The 22,538-nt window shown below is 31.4% G+C and overlaps 2 protein-coding genes across 19 annotated transcripts in view; one reads left to right on the top strand and one right to left on the bottom strand.

Annotated features, from left to right (window-relative positions):
* LOC140047359 (voltage-dependent calcium channel type A subunit alpha-1-like) overlaps nt 1-5,584 on the top strand; it is a 131,026-nt gene extending 125,442 nt beyond the window's left edge. For 15 of the 17 annotated variants that reach the window (XM_072092323.1, XM_072092331.1, XM_072092329.1 and 12 more), the window contains one exon: nt 426-5,584. In XM_072092323.1, coding sequence (XP_071948424.1) covers nt 426-994 — 569 coding nt within the window. In that variant the 3' untranslated portion in view covers nt 995-5,584. The remainder of the gene's footprint in view (nt 1-425) is intronic. The other 2 variants (XM_072092337.1, XM_072092336.1) reach the window with 2 other exon arrangements.
* Nucleotides 5,585-12,037: 6,453 nt separating this feature from the next.
* Nucleotides 12,038-20,368, bottom strand: LOC140047358 (surfeit locus protein 4-like). Of its 2 annotated transcripts, XM_072092318.1 has the most exons (6): nt 20,205-20,368; nt 16,892-17,040; nt 15,881-15,995; nt 15,244-15,287; nt 14,291-14,471; nt 12,038-12,102 (listed from the first exon to the last, which is right to left on the bottom strand). In XM_072092318.1, exons 1-6 carry the CDS (start codon nt 20,253-20,255, stop codon nt 12,088-12,090), a joined length of 555 nt encoding a protein of 184 aa, XP_071948419.1. In that variant the 5' UTR covers nt 20,256-20,368; the 3' UTR covers nt 12,038-12,087. The 2 variants fall into 2 exon arrangements, with proteins under 2 accessions (XP_071948419.1, XP_071948418.1); XM_072092317.1 differs by lacking the exon at nt 12,038-12,102 and having other exon boundaries at nt 12,561-14,471; nt 20,205-20,364.
* Nucleotides 20,369-22,538: the final 2,170 nt, after the last annotated feature.

The raw sequence follows: 22,538 nt of genomic DNA, 5'->3' as shown, positions 1-22,538 counted from the left end.
TATGTTTGTCTGTCAATTCCTGGCATGCAGTAATCATGTGTTTATCATACAACTAACATGTGAACATATACTAAAAGCATGTGATCATCAGTGTATAGCATTTGATTATCATGTTTGATAACATGTGATCAATTCAAATCTGATCAATTCTTATTGGTCATTTTTTCAACATGTAAAATACGCAATTTCATCAATGAATTTTTATAGATTTACAGTTTTCGATTGATACAAGCATGAAAAAAAAAATACAATTGTTCAGCTAAGACAAGTTGAAGTAGTTATTAATCATCCAACTTTGTTCTTTAGTTTTCATGTTATAATTATGTTGAAATTGAATTTTTAAAATACTGACTGATTTGGTCAATGGACTCAATCAGTTTTGTACAATTTTAAATTTATTTTGGTTTATTTTTGTGATTATGTAGACCGCGGGCGAGTCAAAGGTCAGCACATAACAGACCGTCTTTTGGACCAAGATAATCCGGTTAAGAGAGTTCCCTATGATAACCGAGCTAATGGCTCATATGATGAAAAGGGTGCCAAAAGTAGACGGAGTTATAGCCAGGATCGTCTGGCAAGCAGTGGTATGGAAGGAACAGTACAAAGAGGCACTGGTCGCAGACTCCCTCAGGTACCTCAACATGTAAATAACAGTGGTTATATGTACCATTCCAGTGAGATGCTAAAGCCTCAGACACATCCATACCACTCTTCAACTAAAACACTTGATTCACTACCAGTTACCGAAAGGAGACCTTACGGTGTAGCAGACCCAGCATTGTCGCCGCATCTTTCTATCAGAGATGACACGGATCCTTTACTACCCAACGGCCATCGACCAGGTGTTTCGTCTAGAGGACGGGGTCATGGGATGCAGACGCAAAGTCCACACAAGGCACTGCAAGGTGTATCAAGGGGACATGGTAGAATACACACAAATAACGAATGTATGCATATAGCTGGTTACTCGGATGATGAAGAGGAATGGACATAGTAGAGGAGGCACATTCTGCTGCAAATGGTTTTAATATTGTAAATCCATGTATTATTATTATTAATGTTATCAAATTAAAAAAAAATTGTATAAAAATTGCATTTACTAATGCATTGTAAAAACAAAAATGTATGGTTATACAATCTATTAAATATATATGTTTATGAATAATCACTTCTAATGTAAATGTTTTTGAACTGGCATGCTGGGTAATCGTAGTTGGTTGCCAGAGCAATGCGATAGTATTGCCATACGTGCATTGTTCATTCCATTGTTTTTTATATATAATCATTCACAAAAATACTATAAATATTAATTAAAAAAAGTTTTGATGTTGCTGAAGTGAGCAGATATTTAGTATAAATTAAATATTTCAAAGCCAAGATATAAATGCTAATAATTCTCGGTTACAAAATACTTTTACTTTTAAATAGAGAAATAGCGGCAAAGATTTTATAGGATAGTTCATAGAATCCATTTTTTTCTTATTTAACTGTAGAATATGTACCTGGTTGTATTTTATATTTAGCATACAGGTGTTATAAATCCAGTTAGTGGTTTCATATACTTATTAATACTAGCAGGAGAGAAACATGTAGCAAAGATAATTTTTCTTATTTTTGTATAATATTCAAAACTGACTTGTATTGTCAAAATGATGTGAATTTTAAACCGGCACTGCTAAATGCTGTCAGCCGATTTTTGGACAAATGTGCAATTTTATTGATCAATTACCATTGTACAGTTCCTCTATTCAATTTAGATAACGTAATCTATTTAATTAATTTATTAAATATTCATATATACATATATTATATAAAATGATAGACATTTTATTAATTCGCCAACATAATTGATGAGTATATGTACCTTATATTATCCACCACAAGAGGTAAAAAAGGATTGCACATTTAAAAACAAATAAATAAACAGGGTAAACTTATTGTTATATATATATATTGCACAATAAAAATAATGCAAAAATATTTTAACAGACCAATCCTATGGTGTTACTGTACCTGATTGGATATATTGTTTGCGGATAAATGTTAGCATGATCTTACACACAATCTATAATAATAAACCATGTTTTACAACCCAAAAAAACATTTTTCCAAATCCTCTGGCTATTCTTATATATATTTGTTGCAACAATCTGTGTATCTAGGTCATTAAAATACCGTGTATATCCAGGTTTATAATATATACCCTTAATAAATTACCCTGGGTTTCCAGGTCTTATTACCTGACCTGGGAATCTAGGTATAATATATTACCTTGTTGATCCAGGTTATTGTTACTACCCTGGGTATCTAGGACTTAATGAACTACTCTGGATATCCAGGTCTTAATAAACTATCCTGGAAATCCAGGCATATGAAAATATCCTAGAAATCAAGGTACTTTTTATTACCCTGTATATTATTCATGCATCTTTGGAATATTCCGATATCTGACCTACCACAAGGGCCGAGGTCTTTAAATATGTAGATATGAAGATGTCAACACATAATAATAATGTCAATGTTAAATACCTTATTAGACTTTAATTATTTAATCTAAATCAGCTTTGATAATGATACAATGCATTGTAGTGTAGTATGTTATAACCGATGGCAAATTGCCAATTTGTACAAAAAGAGAGTGTGTAAAAGTGAGTTTGAAAAACTGTGTGCAATAATTGTTAACGAACCTTATATAACTTTGCAGATATTTATTACATTGCGCACACTTGCATTTCCAATGAAATGTATATACGATAACTGTATATTGAGCTATGTGGTAAATACAACTGTGTTTATTTTATGATATATCTAAGGTTTTGAATATGAACGAAACTTTTTTCCAAAGCATGTCCTACTTTATTTTTTATGACATTTTACATAGGTTATCTATAATCGACCCATTTTAACTTGTTCAATATTTATAAATATATTTGCTAGTTAAATAACTGTTTGGGGCTTAATACAAAAACTACTGTATTGTCTGTAACTATTGTAGAATAATAGCATCATTAGAAAATTTCTGTATGCACCTTTATAAACATGAAATACTTGCCATTAATTTTAATTCAAAAAAATATATATAAACTAAAAATAAACGATTTTTTATTGTTTTAACTATACAAAACTTTATTTATCATCTATATTATTGGAATACAGTATTTTATTCTATTCATGTTTGTTTCTTTTGTATTTATCCACATTTTAAGTGAGGCATATTTAAACTATTGGTTTGAGTTGAGCCTTGTTACTACGATGCAATGTTCACGGTTAAGTGCCTGATTTGATCCTTGTTTTTTAAGTACTACAACAGTAGATGGTAGAGATAGGTGGCCTAGAAATGCTTTTTGAATAGGCCTAGAAAAAAAACTTTATTTTGGTTAGGCCTAATGATTTTAATTTCACTCAAAATGGTCAACCAAAGATACTTTACACATTAAATACAATTAGAGTTTGTTCTTATGAGCAGCGTTGTCTATTTCTAAATGCACATTTAGGCCCAACTAAGCGACGCGAGTCACTTGTAGTGATGAAATGGAATCTTATTTTTAAATTTACACTTTCAATAATTGAATTCTTCATTTTTTATTGGATTACCATTTTCTGCGACAAATTTCTGAGATATGATTAAAATTGTTTACAAAATTATCTTCAGTTAGAACAAGTTTTCTAGTCCGATTGTAATAACTTTCAATAATGTTATTTTATGCAATATAATAAAATGATGGCATGATTTGAACCCATTATCTGAGATTGGAAAGAAAGTGAACAATTACAAAAAAAAATCAATGTAGATTTAAAGCGCTGTTCATTGGAATAAACATTAAATGGTAGGCCTTTCTCAGTTCACGTAAATAGTAAATTTATATCAATGTAGAATACTGATCACAAGTCCTCTATAATTGCCTCGCGTGTGAAACGCGAGGACTACCTCATTTTTATAGAAAACATCGGTAAAAGTGCAGGTAAAGGATTGAACAGTACAGTACAGTAGCTTGCATGTCTTTTTAAGGATCTATTTATTATATTAAAACGATTTATGTTATTGTTAAAGTCTCACCAAATAAAAACACTCGAATTAGATTACCCCATAACCCATGTAGAGAAACCTTGTATTAAGGAAAATCCTTTAAAAAAACATTTTAGTGAAATAAAAACACAGAGACTCTGTATCAAACCAAATACAGTGGAAACTTTAATAGGGGGAACCCGCTCATATTGAAATATATAGTAAAGGATAAATTGTTATGTACATTTGAAATTAAACTACGTAAAATTAAACATACTATTTATTATACAAATTGAAGACAAGAATTGAGAAAGCCGTAATTAAACTATCTTTACCAATTTATTATAAGCACTTGTATTTATAATGAAGCTAAATGCTTTAATTAAAAAGATGCAGTCCTAATCACACGAAGAGTTTCGGTTCGGTCTGGCAATTACTCTTTTTTTTCTCATACTATAAGAACTGTTGTATACGTTCCATTATTGGCAATGCGGTGATCTGACGTTTTTTCAATGTAATTTTTTCTAAGTAATAAATAAATTTTTTTTACATCTTTCATCTGTTTCTAACACGTTTTAGATAGTGCAGTGGTGAGTCAATCTTGTATGAGCTTTTTAGATTAAACTGATATTCATAGGCATTGTATGCGTTTTACAGTAGTCGGTTTTGCAGGTTTTACATTCGAGTAACACTACATTATAACGGTGCTCCGATTGAATAATTATTATTGAACAATTGAACCCCATATGCACCGTATTTACGTGTTCACTGCACGTACATCATAAAATACTTTTTTAAACCCCTTTTTATGATTTGATTGTTTCAAAAACAGCATTGCAATGCTAAAAATGTATGTTCAAACATAGTGTCGATCTTTTACTTATGTAGAATTTTTTTACTTAAATAACAGATTTTATTTCCACGCAAGTTGTATGTGATATATTTAGTTTAGCTTTTGTTGGTGTATACTATGCAAATTATTACAACTGCAACGACAAAAACAAATGTTAATTTGGCAAAACTTTTAATATGCCTTCCAAACTGTTCGTTGTTTTTTTTTTGTTCATAATTATATGGTTTAACCACATGGGATATGTTTGTTATGTAAATACACTGTTTTTATACTTCAAAAAGGTGATCAAAGAACGGGATTACGTTAGGAAATTTTGAAATTATTATATTGTGTATAATAGATACTGTGTAAGCATAGTAATATGAAACCAGGTACGTATAAAAGTATAGTCAATACGATGGTTTCAACACAACTAGCAGTACAGTTGTGTTCATTTTTCTTAAGATTTCAATTTTTTATTGTTTGGTCAAACACGGAGAATATTCTCAGTGAGTTAATGGCACACGGCTCAAACAGACCAGGGAAGAGTGTAGTTTTATTCTTGCCTGAACAGACAGAGTATATACACAATCATTGGTAAAAATGGTATCGTTTGGTGTTTTTGTTTTTATTTTTTCTATACCAGTTTTAACACCATGCTTCTCCGTCTTTATAATTGTGTGCCAAAAGAATTGTCAAATCTTATGTATTACTAACGGTAATAAACGTCCTACGGTTATTCAGCAGCGATTCGTTCTGATCGTTTATTTCTTCGCCATAAGAATCGTAAACTTTGGTTCCCACTTGATGAACGCAACGAAGGAAGTAAGCGTGCGCGCGCGCCGCAAGTTATTTGACCAATCACGACGGTATGAATCATCTAAACGGCCTGACGCTTGTGATTGATTAACTCTACATAATCAAACTGATGTCAAATGTGATGTGCCCATATATGGACATGATGATCTCATATCACTACCATATTTGTTGTGCCTAAGTCGTTGTGTGAAAGTGGTAACCAAACTTAAAACTCTTATTACAAATTATCTAAAATTATTAAAATGGCAAATAATTATATATGAACTTTTAAAAATAAAATTATGCTATAATTGCTATATACTGTATGTCAATATCATATTTATATAGTGCCATAGTAATCAGTTATGTCAAAATAAAGGGCTCAACATTTTTCAAAAAATTGCCAAATATTGACACAGGTATATGTATGTGTTGAGATAACATGCGCAGACCACAATATGTGATTATGCGCATGTCGATTTGTCAATACCGGCTGTTTAACATGTATATCGACTTTTTCAAATTCACTTATTATGCAATAATATTGCCATATATGCACATATATTGCATTATCATAATCTTATAGAGCCATAGGAACCAGTTATTTTAAATAATAAAAGGGTCGAAATTTTGTCATTTTTAGAAAATTTCCCTGTACTATAGTACAGGGATTTTGTCACAAATTGCCAAAATATCGAATTTTTTAAATTCACTTATTATGCAATAATAATGCCATATATGCACATATATTGCATTATCATCTTATAGAGTCATAGAAACCAGTTATTTAAAAAAATAAATAAAAGGGTCGAAATTTTGTCATTTTTTGAAATTATCCCTGTACTATAGTAGCCTACAGGGGTTTTTCAAAAATGGCCAAATATTGACCCATGTTGAGGTAACATGCGCAGACCACAATATGTGATTCTGCGCATGTCAATACCGGCTGTTTAACATGGTATTGAGGTAACATGCGCAGACCACAATATGTGATTATGCGCATGTCGATTTGTCAATACCGGCTGTTTAACATGTATTGAGGTAACATGCGCAAACCACATATATCGACTTTTTCAAATTCACTTATTATGCAATAATATTGCCATATATGCACATATATTGCATTATCATAATCTTATAGAGCCATAGGAACCAGTTATTTTAAATAATAAAAGGGTCGAAATTTTGTCATTTTTAGAAAATTTCCCTGTACTATAGTACAGGGATTTTGTCACAAATTGCCAAAATATCGAATTTTTTAAATTCACTTATTATGCAATAATAATGCCATATATGCGCATATATTGCATTATCATCTTATAGAGTCATAGAAACCAGTTATTTAAAAAAATAAATAAAAGGGTCGAAATTTTGTAATTTTTTGAAATTATCCCTGTACTATAGTAGCCTACAGGGGTTTTTCAAAAATGGCCAAATATTGACCCATGTTGAGGTAACATGCGCAGACCACAATATGTGATTCTGCGCATGTCAATGTGTCAATACCGGCTGTTTAACATGGTATTGAGGTAACATATTTTTTATTCCAAACAATCTAACTATAAAATAGTTGCTGGTGTTTTACTTAATGATATCTCCGACCACCTTCCTATATTTCAGTTCATTGATCAAGAAATTAATGATCAAAACCTTGATGATAATAGCGCCAACTATTCATTTCGTATAAACGACCTAAATGCCTTATCGATTGATTTAGAAGGTGAAGACTGGTCTATGATATTTGATTGTGACCCAAGATTGAGTTTTGATATATTTATTGAAAAATTTACAAATATCCACTCCAGACACTTGGTTAAAAGTAGTATAAAATCAAATAAAACGTTTAAACAACCATGGATGTCATCTGCTCTCTTAAAATGTAGTTCTCGGAAACATAAACTTTATAACAAATATATGCACACACGTAGTAATAATGACAAATTAAACTATACAAAATATAATAATATTTTCACTAATCTTTGTCGCACTGCTAAAAAGAATTATTATACTTCCCAGTTTGATAGATATAAAGGTAATCTGAAGAACACATGGCTTGTAATAAATTCTGTTTTAAATAAAGGTAATAATAATAACAAGCACCCGAATCTAATTAAAGACGGTGATAATATTTACAAAACTCAAAAAGAGATATGTGAATCGTTTAACAACTATTTTTCTACAATTGGTCCTAATCTTATTAATAGTATGCCAACTAATATAACTGATCCATTATCTTATCTTCATTCTGCGTTTGCCAACTCATTTTATATTAGCCCAGTTTCAATTGATGATGTTAACCTAACTATATACAATCTAAATTCTAATAAAGGGGGTGGATCTGACGGTATTACTGCTCGTGTCTTAAAATCTGTATCTCCCTCAATCATCCACCAACTTACCCATTGTATAAATTCATCTTTTTTATCTGGCACTTTTCCAACACACTTAAAACTAGCTAAAGTTGTGCCCATTTTCAAGAAAGGTGAACGAAGTCAATTATCTAATTACCGGCCAATATCACTACTTTCAGTGTTTTCCAAAATTATTGAAAAACTCATGTATTCTAAACTTTCTGATTATCTCACAAAATTTGATATACTTAATAAACGCCAATATGGTTTTCGAAAAAATCACTCTACATCCCATGCCGTTTTAGATCTTATTAATAATATTACAAATTCATTTGAATCAAAAGAAAATTTATTAAGTTTATTTATTGATCTTTCAAAGGCCTTCGATGTTATTAATCACGACAATTTAATTAAAAAACTTGAGTGCTATGGAATTAGAGGTATTTCATTGAATTGGTTTAATAGTTATTTGAAAGATAGAAAACAATATGTTGCATTAGGATCTTGTACATCGTCGACGATGGATATTACTTGCGGAGTGCCACAGGGATCTGTGCTTGGGCCATTGCTCTTCCTTATTTATGTTAATGATCTGGCTAATGTCAGTAACAAATTGCAAGTAATATCCTTCGCCGACGACACCACCTTATTTTACTCTAATTCCAATATTGATTTATTATTTACTACATTCAATGATGAATTAACTAAATTTTGTGACTGGTTTATTTCAAACAAATTACTTATTAATACTCTTAAAACAAATTATTTAATTTTTCACAATTCTCAACGTAAACTAAAAGTTGATGACCTAAATATACTTCTTGGCGGAATTCAAATTGAACGCAAAACTGAAACACTTTTTTTAGGTGTATATATTCATGAAAACCTCAAATGGACCAGTCATCAAAATTACGTTTCGAAAAAAATATCAAGATCTATTAGTATTATTAACAGACTTAAGCACTTCTTCCCTCTAAATATTTTAATTTCTCTTTATAACACACTTGTACTTCCTTATTTCCAGTATTGTAACATTATTTGGGCTGCAGATTACTCTTCTAATATTGCTAGATTAACTAAATTACAAAAACGTGCAGCTAGAATTATTACTTTTTCACCATATAGAACCTCATCTGAACCCCTTTTTAAACGTCTTGGTATATTAAAATTAACGGATATCCACAATGTTCAAGTTGCCAGTTTTATGTTTAATTATTTTAAAAACCAACTTCCTATTTCTATGATTGATATGCTCTGTAAACGTACCAAATTTCACAATTACAATTTAAGAACTTCTCATTTAAACATTCCTTTTGCTAGACTTACAAAAACTAAATTTTTTATAACTATATCAGGTCCTAATTTGTGGAATCATATCCCACCAAATATCAAAACGTCAATATCATTATTTACTTTCCGAAAAAAGTTAAAGAATCATTATATATCTAAATATTATACTGCTTAGTTAATATGCTTATTATCATTATTTATACTCATATACTATTTATGTCTTACACAAAATATTAGTTGTTGTTTATTATTGCAATCTTTAATCTATACTATATATAATGTATATATAGTATATACTATATATATACTGGAATTATAATTTATGTATACATATTTTTTTTTCATTTACCAATATCGGTAGTTATTTCATTTATAATTATCATGAAACTATTGAAATATAATTTAAATAATTTTTATAAAGAAGATGTTAGTTATGTTATTATACTGTAATTTTTTATCCTAAATTATATAATTATATATTCTAGGTTATTTTTATTTTTTTAGTAATGTGTTTTGTTATGGGTCCCTACGAGACAAGTTTTTAACTTCTAGAAGGGATCCATGATAATAATGACTACCAATTACTGCTTTATCTATGTTCACTTTAATATCTTTTTTCTATTTTGTATATATTCATTCATTATTATCTAAATAAAATATTATCTGAAACATGCGCAGACCACAATATGTGATTCTGCGCATGTCAATGTGTCAATACCGGCTGTTTAACATGTATTGAGCTAACATGCGCAGAACACAATATGTGATTCTGCGCATGTCAATGTGTCAATACCGGCTGTTTAACATGTATTGAGGTAACATATCCGTCATATAATGTATTGTTTTGATGTATTATGTTATGCACCACTTCTGTGTGTGCCACCGATGCAAAGGTGTCATTTCCTAATAAATTATTATTATTATTAGGCCTATACGCAGACCACAATATGTGATTCTGCGCATATCAATTTGTCAATACCCGCTTTTTAACATGTATTGAGGTAACATGCGCAAACTACAATATGTGATTCTGCGCATGTCAATTTGTCAATAGGCCCTACCCGCTTTTTAACATGTATTGAGGTAACATGCGCAAACCATATCGACTTTTTAAAATCCACTTATTACGCAATAATAATGCCATATATGCACATATATTGCATTATCACCATCTTATAGAGTCATAGGAACCAGTTATTTAAACAAATAAATGGGTCGAAATTTTGTCATTTTTCGAAATTTTCCCTGTACTATATTAGTACAGGGATTTTTTCAAAAATGGCCAAATATTGACCCAGATATATGTATGTGTTGAGATAACATGCGCAGACCACAATATGTGATTCTGCGCATGTCAATTTGTCAATACCCGCTGTTTAACATGTATTGAGGTAACATGCGCAAACCACATATATCGACTTTTTCAAATTCACTTATTATGCAATAATATTGCCATATTTGCACATATATTGCATTATCATCATCTTATAGAGTCATAGGAACCAGTTATTAAAAAAAATAAAAGGGTCGAAAATTTAAATTGCCAAAACAGCCACATTTTTAAATTCCAATTATTAAGCGAAAATATTGCAATATATGCGCATATATTATCATCTTATAGAGCCATAGTAACTAGTCATGTCGAAAAATAAAATGGTCGAAATTTGCTCATTTTTTCGAAAATTTCATTCATTCATTTTCTATGATGGACTGGATTAATATGTCTAGCATAGGTAAAATAGACCAAAAAAGCACCACTATATCCTTAGCTCCAAAACTTGACTTTAATTGTAATTTCTATTAAGTTAAACAAAATGATGCTTGATTTAATTTTTAACCATCAATTTTCTACCCAAACTAAGACAATACAGGTACAATATAATATATAAATATATATAAAAGATATATTATCAACGAGGCAACGCAGAGTTGATATTAACCTTTCATCATTCACCAATGCCATTATTGGTACCATTAGGCCTACACGAATATAAAACATTCATTATTATTTGTTTTATATAACATCTAAATAGATTCCTGTCATTTGAATCAAATAAGGTAAGGTAGCCCTAGCTAAAGGCCTACATTTCATTCACATTGATTAAAAACAGTAACATTTGGTTTTTAATATTATATTAAATGTTACATTTATATGGGTTTTATGAACGACTAAACAATCTTAGGCCTAGTAAGGCTAAAACGCCTAGACTAGGCCTAGCCTAATACTAGCATGGCCTAGGCTAGACCTAGTAGCCTAGTACTAATTAATCAAAATCCTAAAAACGATCTAAAGCTAATTTAAATGCCTTTTTGAATGAAATTAATACATTTATATGTCTGAAATCGTACACAAATAATATCTGCTGCTGTTGCACATCTCGCGGTGGTGTTTACAAATGAAACTGAGACCAGACAACAGGTGGCGCTGTTGTATTTCACAGTAATTTGTATACTAGATTTTTTTTCATCCGCGAAACGTTTTTTTTTCGTACACAAAATGTTTAAAAGAAGAGAAACGAAACTGAGGCCAGACGACAGGTGGCGCTGTTGTATTTCACAGTAGAGAGCCATATTATAGGGTAATTTGTATACTAGATTTTTTTTCATCCACGAAACGTTTTTTTTTCGTACACAAAAATGTTTCAAAAAGTACTATTAAACGATCGTTTAATATAGCATACTATTGCACGCCATGTGACCCACAGTTGTCAAATCAATGACAGGAAATTATTTACCTGAAGAAATGTAATTGAAAGTTTTTCTTCAATCAATCAATCAATCGTTCGATTTATATAGCGCCATTCCAACATTCATTGCTCATGGCGCTGTAAAAAAATCAGAAAAGGTGAGTTTTGAGTAGTGACTTAAAGTGACTCAATAATGATGTGTGTTTAATTTTCTTAAAAAAGTGAAATCATTATTTTTGTTTGTTTTTTTTCCTGTCGAAGTGAACAACATTACTAAAACTTGTACAAAATGCCCTATCCAGTTCGTTATTCATCTTTATTATTCATGTTTTTGGGGGAAAATACATCTTTATTATTATCTAGGTCTTATATTATTTAAATAAGCCAAGCGGTGAGATCTAGTATTCGGACACTAGCCCAATATATGTTGGCTAGCCCTGAATGGTTGCTGTACAAGATACTATTATATTAGTTTAGCTAGTTTTGCCCCAATTACATTTTATTGTCAATATATTGAGAAAAAAAATGAAAAAATTGCAGTTGTATTTATTTTTTTTCAATTGCAGTACACAAAACATCAACATTAGCATATTAAGTAAATTTAGAAGAAATAAGCGATTTTATTCGGAATGGTGGGTGGGGTACATGAAACAATGACATCATGGATGGTTTATTTACACATCATCATCATTTTGTGGCTATATACATTACAGTGCAAAATTATTAAAAGTAGTAATATAAAGCATTTTTCTTTTAAAAAAATAAGACAATTTCTATTCTATTTAATGAGATTGAACAAAGAATCGTGAACATTGAAAGTTATTAATGTATGTACATTCTATGTGGAGTTAACAGTACAACTAATCATTTGTTAAAAATAGCATTTTCATAAAGTCAGATATATATCTCGGGAAAAAATCAACCCACAAAAAAATCAAATCTATAATCTAGCGGCATAAAAACGTGAATAAAACCTTTTTTTCAAAATTATAGAGGCTTTATTTTATGCATGAAAAAGGTGGTTTATCAAAATACTGTAGAGAAACTACTGCTACAGTTTTACTATCAATATGCATATTTGATATTGTGAGAAGATGTTTCGCTATTCGGAAATTTTAAGTTCTCGTTTAGCTAGGGTTACACATATTTGAGCACAGTTCTTGGGCATTTCCCAAATTAAGGGCCGGTTACCTGAAAACGTATACTGAACTACTTTCAGTCCTATTTAAACAATACTAAATGTGACCTTGGAAGGAGGAAAGCAACATGTAGTACTGAAACTGCCATGTTTAAGGGCCTGTTCAGACATACAGAGTTATGCTTTCGTACGACAGCTCAAGGTACAAGATTAGCGAATGATACATCATACATTAACGATTTTGACATCCAACCAATCAATTTTACTCTTGCATACCAGATGTTCGGCCAAATCTGCGTCTCTTCAGTTTGTAACGAAAGCATTAGTTAATCGAATATGATTCGACGCTAATTATAATAAGACCTTGCTTACGATATGAAAAAACATAACTCCGTGGATCTGAACATGCCCTAAAAAAAATAATTTATTCATAGTTTAACCTTTATGGTCTGTAACTTTAACGGACTCCTGCCATACCATGTGACCTTCAAAAACCAATCATAACACCAGAATTTCCTCATAAAACATATTATTGTTGCTTATATAGAATAACGTTGCAACAGACATTGTAGCAATTGTTTGAATCAGCAGATCAAATCATGACTGGTTATTTATTTCTCTTATTTCTTAATGGATCATTGACAATTATTTTACTGCAGTAACTAGAATTTGTTTACACTTTAAACCCTTTTATTATTTAATAAATGTTTAGTTTATTGCAGTCACTGTCTTTCTACATTGAAGCAAACTAAATGTCACTGTAAATTGTAGTTAATGCAGTAATAAATATAGTTACTGCAGTAGAATACTGTATATTGTACAGTTGGCCTATGAAGTAGGAAAATAAATGAAAAGCTACAATGTTGTATGCTTTGAAGACGAAACACAATTTATTTACTGTATTTTAATTATTTTCTACCAGTTCTTTTTATGTTCATCCATACTGACACCACCTGGACCTAAAGCAACTAATAACATGAGCCCACCTATCACGGAAAAGGTTTGGAAAAAATCGTACTTTAAGAAATCACGAAGTGGTCGATACTCTGGAATATTCCACCACGCGTTTGTGTAAAAGTTGAGCGCCGTGAGCCACGCAACTAAGATCATTGCTGCGAGTTTTGTCTTGAATCCGACGGCAATTAAAATAATCAACCCTGTACCGAACACGTTTTGTATTATATTTACCGGTGATGTGTCGAAACGTAGAAGTGTGAAGAACATGAGGACTACAAGAATTCTTCCACTCAGCTGCATGTATGTTTTCGGTTTATTTTCTCCAGAGGATGGAACACCTGCAAATAGACTGCGTCCTTCGGTTTTACTCTCTGCCAAAAGTAAGATTAATCCGCCAACTAGTGCCATATTTCTGTAAGAAGAAAAAAGAAGTAAAGAACGTATAATAAGTATTACAGTTTATATTAATTTAATTTTGTATAATATATTATACAAATGATGAATGTTTATACTTCATTTCAAATAAACATTTATTTTCATCTTTGATAAAAACAAAGTAATAAATTAAAAAGATGCTAAAAGACCAAATAATAGACTAGAGTATATTTTCATGAGTTGACAGATTTCAGAGAACATATTCTCTTCATTCAATGAGTACAATATAATACAGTCATTATTTGCTTTATAACACATATACACTCCAAAGTAAACTTTTATTCAATCAATCTGCTGCTTCCATGTTGAAAGCTAGGCGATAGACAAAGGCAGCTCTATGATTTTGAATGAGTAGAACAATTACAGAAGGTGTGCACTTCAGGTTGTTTTTTTTCGATTGCGCACAAAAGTCACTAGACTGATAATGCACAACATGATTAATTAATGATTACAAAAACCTGAGCGTGCAATATAACCATTGAATAGAACTTTTACATGCAGTAGCACTTAATACAATACTACAATGATACAAAATCAATCAATCAATTTCCGAAAATACATTTTCATGTATGTTATAAACTATTACTGATTAGATATATCAATTATACATTGTATAACCCTTCACAGCCATATATGTTCGTAACTTTAAAAGGTTACTTTACTTTTTTGTAATGCAATTTATATTGTTTTCTAGAAATAAATAAAATATTAAAAAAAATATATCCTTCATATTGATTATTCATACCTACCTCATCAAGAATTTGATGTCCCATAAAATACTATACGCAACAGTCTGAAAGAAAGCAAAATATTTTGGTAATTAAAGGTCATTTATTGGCTGGTTCCAACAATGCTGTTGCTAGGTTTCACCAAAAATATGTGACTATGGCTTACAGTAAATCCAAGCTATTATTTCTAATGGATGTAATAGACCAATAATATGCGTGTTATGGTAATATTTGGATGATGATAAACACCATGATTAACTAAAAACACATAAATAATCTTGATTAAAAAAATTTAATTTATTTTTTAAAAATTGCTAGAATTTTTTAGTAATTTAATAATTCTGTATTTTGGGATGTATATATAAAAATTTGCTATGCAAATTAATATTCTAGATAATGCTAGATTTTCCTAAAATTATGCCTAGCATAAATGCTACTGTCATTACTAGATGGGTTGTTAATCAATTAGCATAATTGAACAGCAGAAATTGAAATTATAATTATAAAATATATACTGTACAGTACACACCCCCAAATAAATTACAAAATATAAAATACAATATAATATGTTTGTATATTACAAATATGATATGATATGATATGATATGCAATCACTTAATTAATTAATTACAGTATACAGTAATACATTATTCATTACCTGAAGAGCAATGATGCCAAAGAGACAGCCACAGGCTATTGGTACCTTGGTTCTACTTAAGATCATTACACAACCACCAAGTTGTCCAAATAGGTTTACAAACACAAATAATATGCTGGTGAATAAAAAAGTGTACACTAATTTATAATTATGATTAAATATTTATAATCAAATATGCTGGAAAAACCTCCAATAATATAAAATTAATTTATATAATAAAGAGATGAATTATAGGTTATTATTATTACTATTGATCAATTTTTTACTTAAGACTCAGTTAAGACAATAACGTTATTTAACACATTTGCACTATTTATGGATTGACTTTTAGAAATTATGTATGAATTGACATTTTGATTTTGCAAGCGGAAACCAATAAATATTTGTCTCACTTCTTTGTGTAAACATAATTAATTAATAGTCATCAATCACAATAAATTAATTTATTCATTGATATATTTATATATGACCAGTATAGTGTAATGTTTGATTATTTAATTGAATGAAAAAACCACAAAACATATGGAAACTATACAATAATTTAGACCTTGAATTATTGAATGTGAAATCTTTTACAGGATTAAAATGATCACCATGGTTAAGATTACCGGCACTGTTATCTAAAATGATATTAAAAAGCTAGATGGCATTGTTATACTACAGTAGAACAAGGGAAGAGTTCTACTTTCCTAGTAGAACCAATATTAAAAGGACATCTTTGTGAAACCAATAAAGTGTCCCCTTAATAGCCATGTTTCTTCATTCATTTCTTAATAGGCTTCCTGAATCAGCATTGGTGCAAATTAATATTTTAGGTTGCTTTTGTGGAATGATGTAATTTTTACAAATGTATTGTCCTTGTTGAAATTTTTCCACTGCTTTGTACATTTTGTATATGAATATATATATGAATGTATAAAGTAAATGAATGAATGATAATACTACAGATAGCTCCTTTTATTACCAGTCATAAATCTAAAAGATTTAAAACAAATTAACCTTTGAACTTACCTCAAGAACCATCCACAGCCCCAGGTTTGTTCAATGTATTCTCGTTGTTCATGCCACTGGAACCACATACGAACGCCATCTTCCAAAAACGTACTGATGAGGCACAGTCGGGCAACGTGAGGTAATACATGCTTACTCTTTCTCAAAACCTTTAAAATGCAAGAGATTATTCCAGTATTCAAGTTGCACAAATCATACAACAAATTGCCATGTTCTGTAGAACTTTTATTTTACATACCAAATGAAAGAATGGCTAGTAATAATATATACATAAACATTCATGATTCCAAAACTTAAATGATTTCAAAACGATTCAGCCCCAAGACGATTCAGCCCAGGATGACTCGTCCCTGGGTCAATTCGTCCCGCTACCAAATCAAATGAGTGATGTTTCTTTTGGTCACAATAAATACACTTCTGGTATTTTGTATAGATTATAATATGATTATTGTTTATACTCGCTTCAGTACGTTATTTAGGCCTCAGTGACAACGAAGGATATGCTCATTTGAGTGCTAGCAGCTTGATGCACTCTACACAAAATAGCAGTTGATTTGATTGCTACAAAAACAAATGTGAATGATTTCAAACATAACTAAAAATGAGCAAGTACAGTAGGCCTCTAGCTAGGCCTATATCTCGTTTACAAACTAGCTAGGCCTAGCTGAGCAAGCTAGTATAGAGTAGACTACATGCCGACTACATGTACAACCAGAGAGTACAGCATTCCATCACCCACACCCATTTGTCCAACTGGAAGGAAGGGTTACAGTTACACCCTATAAATAAAGTTGAATTAATAAAAAAGACAGCCTCTCCCACATATGGATGAGAAATTGATGTGATTGTGATCTTTTTAAAACGATTTTGGTGTGTTGTGGGATTCTAATTGGGAAAATACTTAGGAAGACAACGTCTGTTTCGTTGGTAATTAATTATTGTTCCTGTCAGGTAGTAGGCCTAGTCGGTAGTCTGATCGAGTCAAAGTGACCACGAATGCTGGGATGCTAGTCAAGTCGCCCCATCGCAAAGTCGCCCCATACAAAGTCGCCCCATACACAGTCGCCCCATCGCAAAGTCGCCCCAAAACAAAGTCGCCCTGACACAGTCGCCCCATTGCAAAGTCGCCCCATCGCAAAGTCGCCCCAACGCAAAGTCGCCCCATCGCAAAGTCGCCCCAACACAAAGTCGCCCCATCGCAAAGTCGCCCCAAAACGTTAAAAAATAGTTTAAAAGTGCGTAAAATGTCGCAATGATACACAAAATAACACGGAACGTGTAGGCATAAAAGGGGAAGCCCCGCCATGTAGTCTCAGGTCACACGATCGGCACGCTCCCCAATCATCAGAGAGGAAGCCCCCAACTAATCACTCCGCGGTCGCACTAACGTGCTAGCTCTCACCAGAGGGAAACCCCCCGTAATTACTCCGCCGTTGTCGCGCTACAACGCACCATCTGAAGATGGGGAAACCCCGTCGGAGTTTTACGATGATATCAGTCGCGTTCGAAATCGGTGGCGTTTAATTTTGGTCGCGATAAAAGGATGTTATACGATCTAGATTATTTTTACTTTGGTCGATGAATATTTATTATTATTAGGCCTATATTAATAATTGATTTTTGTTTTTATTTTACACTGAGGTCTATGATGAGAGAAAGATGTGTGCCTTAAAAATGACAATTTGTAAACATAGTTTAAGATTATAGTAAGCCTATTATTCAGCATAATGTCATTTAACAGTACATAAATTTAAATGTGAAATATTTTATAGGGAACGTAGGCTACGTCTGTGTCTTTTATTTTTATATGCAACAAATTAGGTAAAACAATTTATTTATAAACATTCAGTTTACTATTATATACATAGTATTACAATGAACATTGATTATAAGCCTGGAAATGCAATCCCATCATTATATCCATTATAAAATTGCATCATATCGCCACGATATGTCGTAAATGATGACGTGCATGTGTGTATTCGTCGTACGTCCGTGTACGTAATTCCGTGCCTCTTCACTGTCTTGTTTATTAAAATTAAATAAACACCCGATATGAGGATATTTATTAGGCATGATAATTAGAATGTTCTATAACCAAAAGGGTTGAAAAGAATTTCTTCAGTAAAATGATCATTCTGCTGTTGAATAAAAAGCGACTCGCAATCTGAAACATTCTCTGAAACCAATCGGAGCTGCTCCTTCTCGTATCTGTTTCCTTCTCACAGCTGCTACGTCTTTCTGCTGCCCGTCGGGGATTCCCCTTTTAAAAAAAACACGCACACGATAATCATACTGTACGATGGTTTTTCCATGGTCAAAATGTAGCGTTTTAATTTTACTAAAATACCTGCATGTGTAAAACGATCATATCGGCGAAGAAATCCCCTTTTTTTTATTTCTTCAAGTCATAATTAAAATTAAATAACTATAGACACATAACTTGTCAATAAATGCAAAATGATCAATAAGTAGCCTATATATAACATTTATTGTCTTACAACGCTGTTATTGTTTTAACTACTGTAAATATACGAAGGCCTACTATTTATACACTTATTATATTATCCTAAAAAATGAGCTGGTATCCACGCGTAGGTTGAAGAAAGATTCGTAATTGTGGCTCTGGTAACTAATTTTAAAATCATATTAAATTATTTTCGAAACTATAAATCAGGGATAATCTTTTCGAAATCTTTTTAGAACTTTCAAACAAGGGACTATTTTTTAATGATTTTTAAAGAGCACATCACTCCATTAAAACCTGTAAAATAAAAATTAAAACACAAATTATGTATATATTAATAGGATAAACATTATAATGTATACGACCTTTAGCGCGACCAAAGTAACAACGCAATCGATATCAAACGCAACCGCTATATGATGATTAAAACAGCGTACTACTACTAGCGGCGCGCGGCACTTCCGAAATAAAACCGTGGGCGACTTTGCGATGGGGCGACATTGCGATGGGGCGACTTTGCGTTGGGGCGACTTTGCGATGGGGCGACTTTGCGATGGGGCGACTTTGTAATGGGGCGACTGTGCCGGGGCAACTTTGTTTTGGGGCGACTTTGCGATGGGGCGACTTTGTATTGGGCGACTTTGTATGGGGCGACTTTGCGATGGGGCGACTTGACTGGATCCCGAATGCTGATGATGTGTCCGATGTGTCGATCTTAAAGGCTACTTACGCACAGACCACCGGGAGAAGGCGGCTGAGGAACTTGAATTTTAAGACACAAGACAATGTCAATTTAACAGTTTATTGTCCTCAAAACAGTATAATACGTTGTAATAATATAATTACCTGATCTGCAACATCTTCAGCTTTGCTTATCATATCTTGCTGAGAAGCCATTCTGCTTAAAATGCACCAAAATAACAAAATAAATCGCAGGCCTACAACCGGCTTTGGGTTCAGCTCCTCCCGGATCGTTTAGCCAGGCATGAAACAGGTGACCTTTTCCCGGAAGTGACATCAAAAGGCCATGCCACGTTGAAAATGCAAAACTTTACGTGTCAATTATAAGGGGGCGTGGTCTTTTATGTAAATTGTTGGGTTTTTATGTAATTCAGGAGGAAATTGTCATGTTTAATAATAAATAATAAACACAAAAGTCAATGTATACAGAAGCAATTATAATACATTATTATTGTTGCGAGACCTTTACAGATTTTTCTTAAATAAAACTATGGATTTAACTATGGTATTTTAATAATTACTGTATAATAGAGTATTACAAAAACCGAAAACCCTAATTAGCTATTCATATTCATACAAAAATACTATATTGTGGAGTGTGGCTTAAAGGGTATGTCCATGTTTGAAATTATTATTGTTTTTCATAGCATAACAACACTTTTATTTTTATACATGCTACTTTTTTTTAACAGCAATGAAGCAAAACACGGAAGACTGAAAATATTCTGTTTCATCAAAACAGCATTTGGTCCTCAAAATGACTATTATTAAACTTAGGTCAAAATATGCAACCAAAATATGTCTATTAATAGTTTCATAACAGGATATACCCTTTAAATTCCAATACCTTGTAAACAAACAACTATCAACTAGATTAACAAAATGTATTATATTATTTCATATCCAGCAACATATGAAAATATAAAACGTACAAATAATTGTACGAGTTATTAAAAAATACAAGTTTGAGATATGGTATAATAATTATTACATTGACACCTGTCCCCTTAATACTTAATAGGGGTGTTCTAAATAAAAAAGGGTTCTACTGAAATTAAGTTCCCAAACAGAATTAGGGAGGGACAAAATAATGAAATAGCAATAAATATTTTAGTACAATAATTCCGGGTTGCGAGTACTGTATTTTTTACATACTAACACCAACTTTTTAAAATGTATTTTGACAACTAAAAAGCTTCATATTTTCTTTTCTTAATTATAATACAAAAATGTAATAAAAATAGCATTAATAATTACGAAGTTTATTCATAATTACAAATGTAATATTGTTTTAGACCAAAACCCTAGTACGCATATGTACTGTACAGTATATTTATTATTATTTTGATCGAAGAAAAAATATCAAAAGTTACAATAATGTACAACATTACTAATCACATTTATCGCTAAATCAATTTTACCATAAATTTTCACATCACTAACTTGTGAATATTTGACAATATAGTGAGCTTCAAAGTAAACAATTAAGTTTCAAATTATTAAATATGATATGAATATGATACAATTAAAATAAATTTTATTTTAAATACAGGTTCTAATTATTAATTGAGTGTGGGCAAGCAGAAGTGATAATGGGCAAGCAGAAGTAATAATGGGCAAGCAGATAAATGATGGACAAGCAGATATGATGGTTCAGGTAGTCACAAGTTTTGTGACATCATTCACAATTAAGCTATAGGAACAAACGCTTTACATTTATACATTTTCCTATCATAAGTAATACCACATATTCTTTTAAGAGAAATCATTAAATGATTATTGACTTAAGTGAAATTGTATTTTAGGGAAATATCTCACTTAAGTGTGATTGATAATTACAAAATATAGTTGTGCAACTTTAATGTATTTACAGACTACGGGGCGGATCCAGGGTGGGGGGGGGGGGGGCTAAGAGGAACTGGGGCGGATCAAGGAATCACAGGGGAAGATCCAGGGGTGGATGCAGGGACAAAAAGGGCGGATTAAGAGGTACAGTAGCTCCATGGATATGTGCTCTTCCTAAAAATGAAATTATAAACATATTTATCTATCTTCAACAGATGTTAGCGCCCCCTGGACCAGAACCCTGGTACACCAAACTTGTATTAATATTGAGGGAAACAATAAATTATCATTAGTATTTTCTAATTTTCTAATCTAATCAAAAATGTAAAATCAATTTAAAATATGAAGTGACCTGAAATGATATCAGTAAGTATATTTATGCTTTACATAACATTTAATTGTAAAAAAAAAGAATAAATTAATACATGTGTATAGCTAATTTATGAAAGGCAACAAAAAATGTCTGGACTTTGATTTGAAAGACGGTGCAAGCTTGGATTATTAGCATACAATATGATTAAAACATAGCATTACACGCTGTATGAATACATATTACTGTTTAATGTTCTAAACTATGTAGACTTAATTTGATGA

This window comes from Antedon mediterranea, chromosome 4 (assembly GCF_964355755.1).
Source record: "Antedon mediterranea chromosome 4, ecAntMedi1.1, whole genome shotgun sequence".
NCBI lineage: Eukaryota > Metazoa > Echinodermata > Crinoidea > Comatulida > Antedonidae > Antedon > Antedon mediterranea.
Note: the sequence above shows the minus strand (reverse complement) of the source record. Positions and strands in the feature narration are given on the sequence as shown.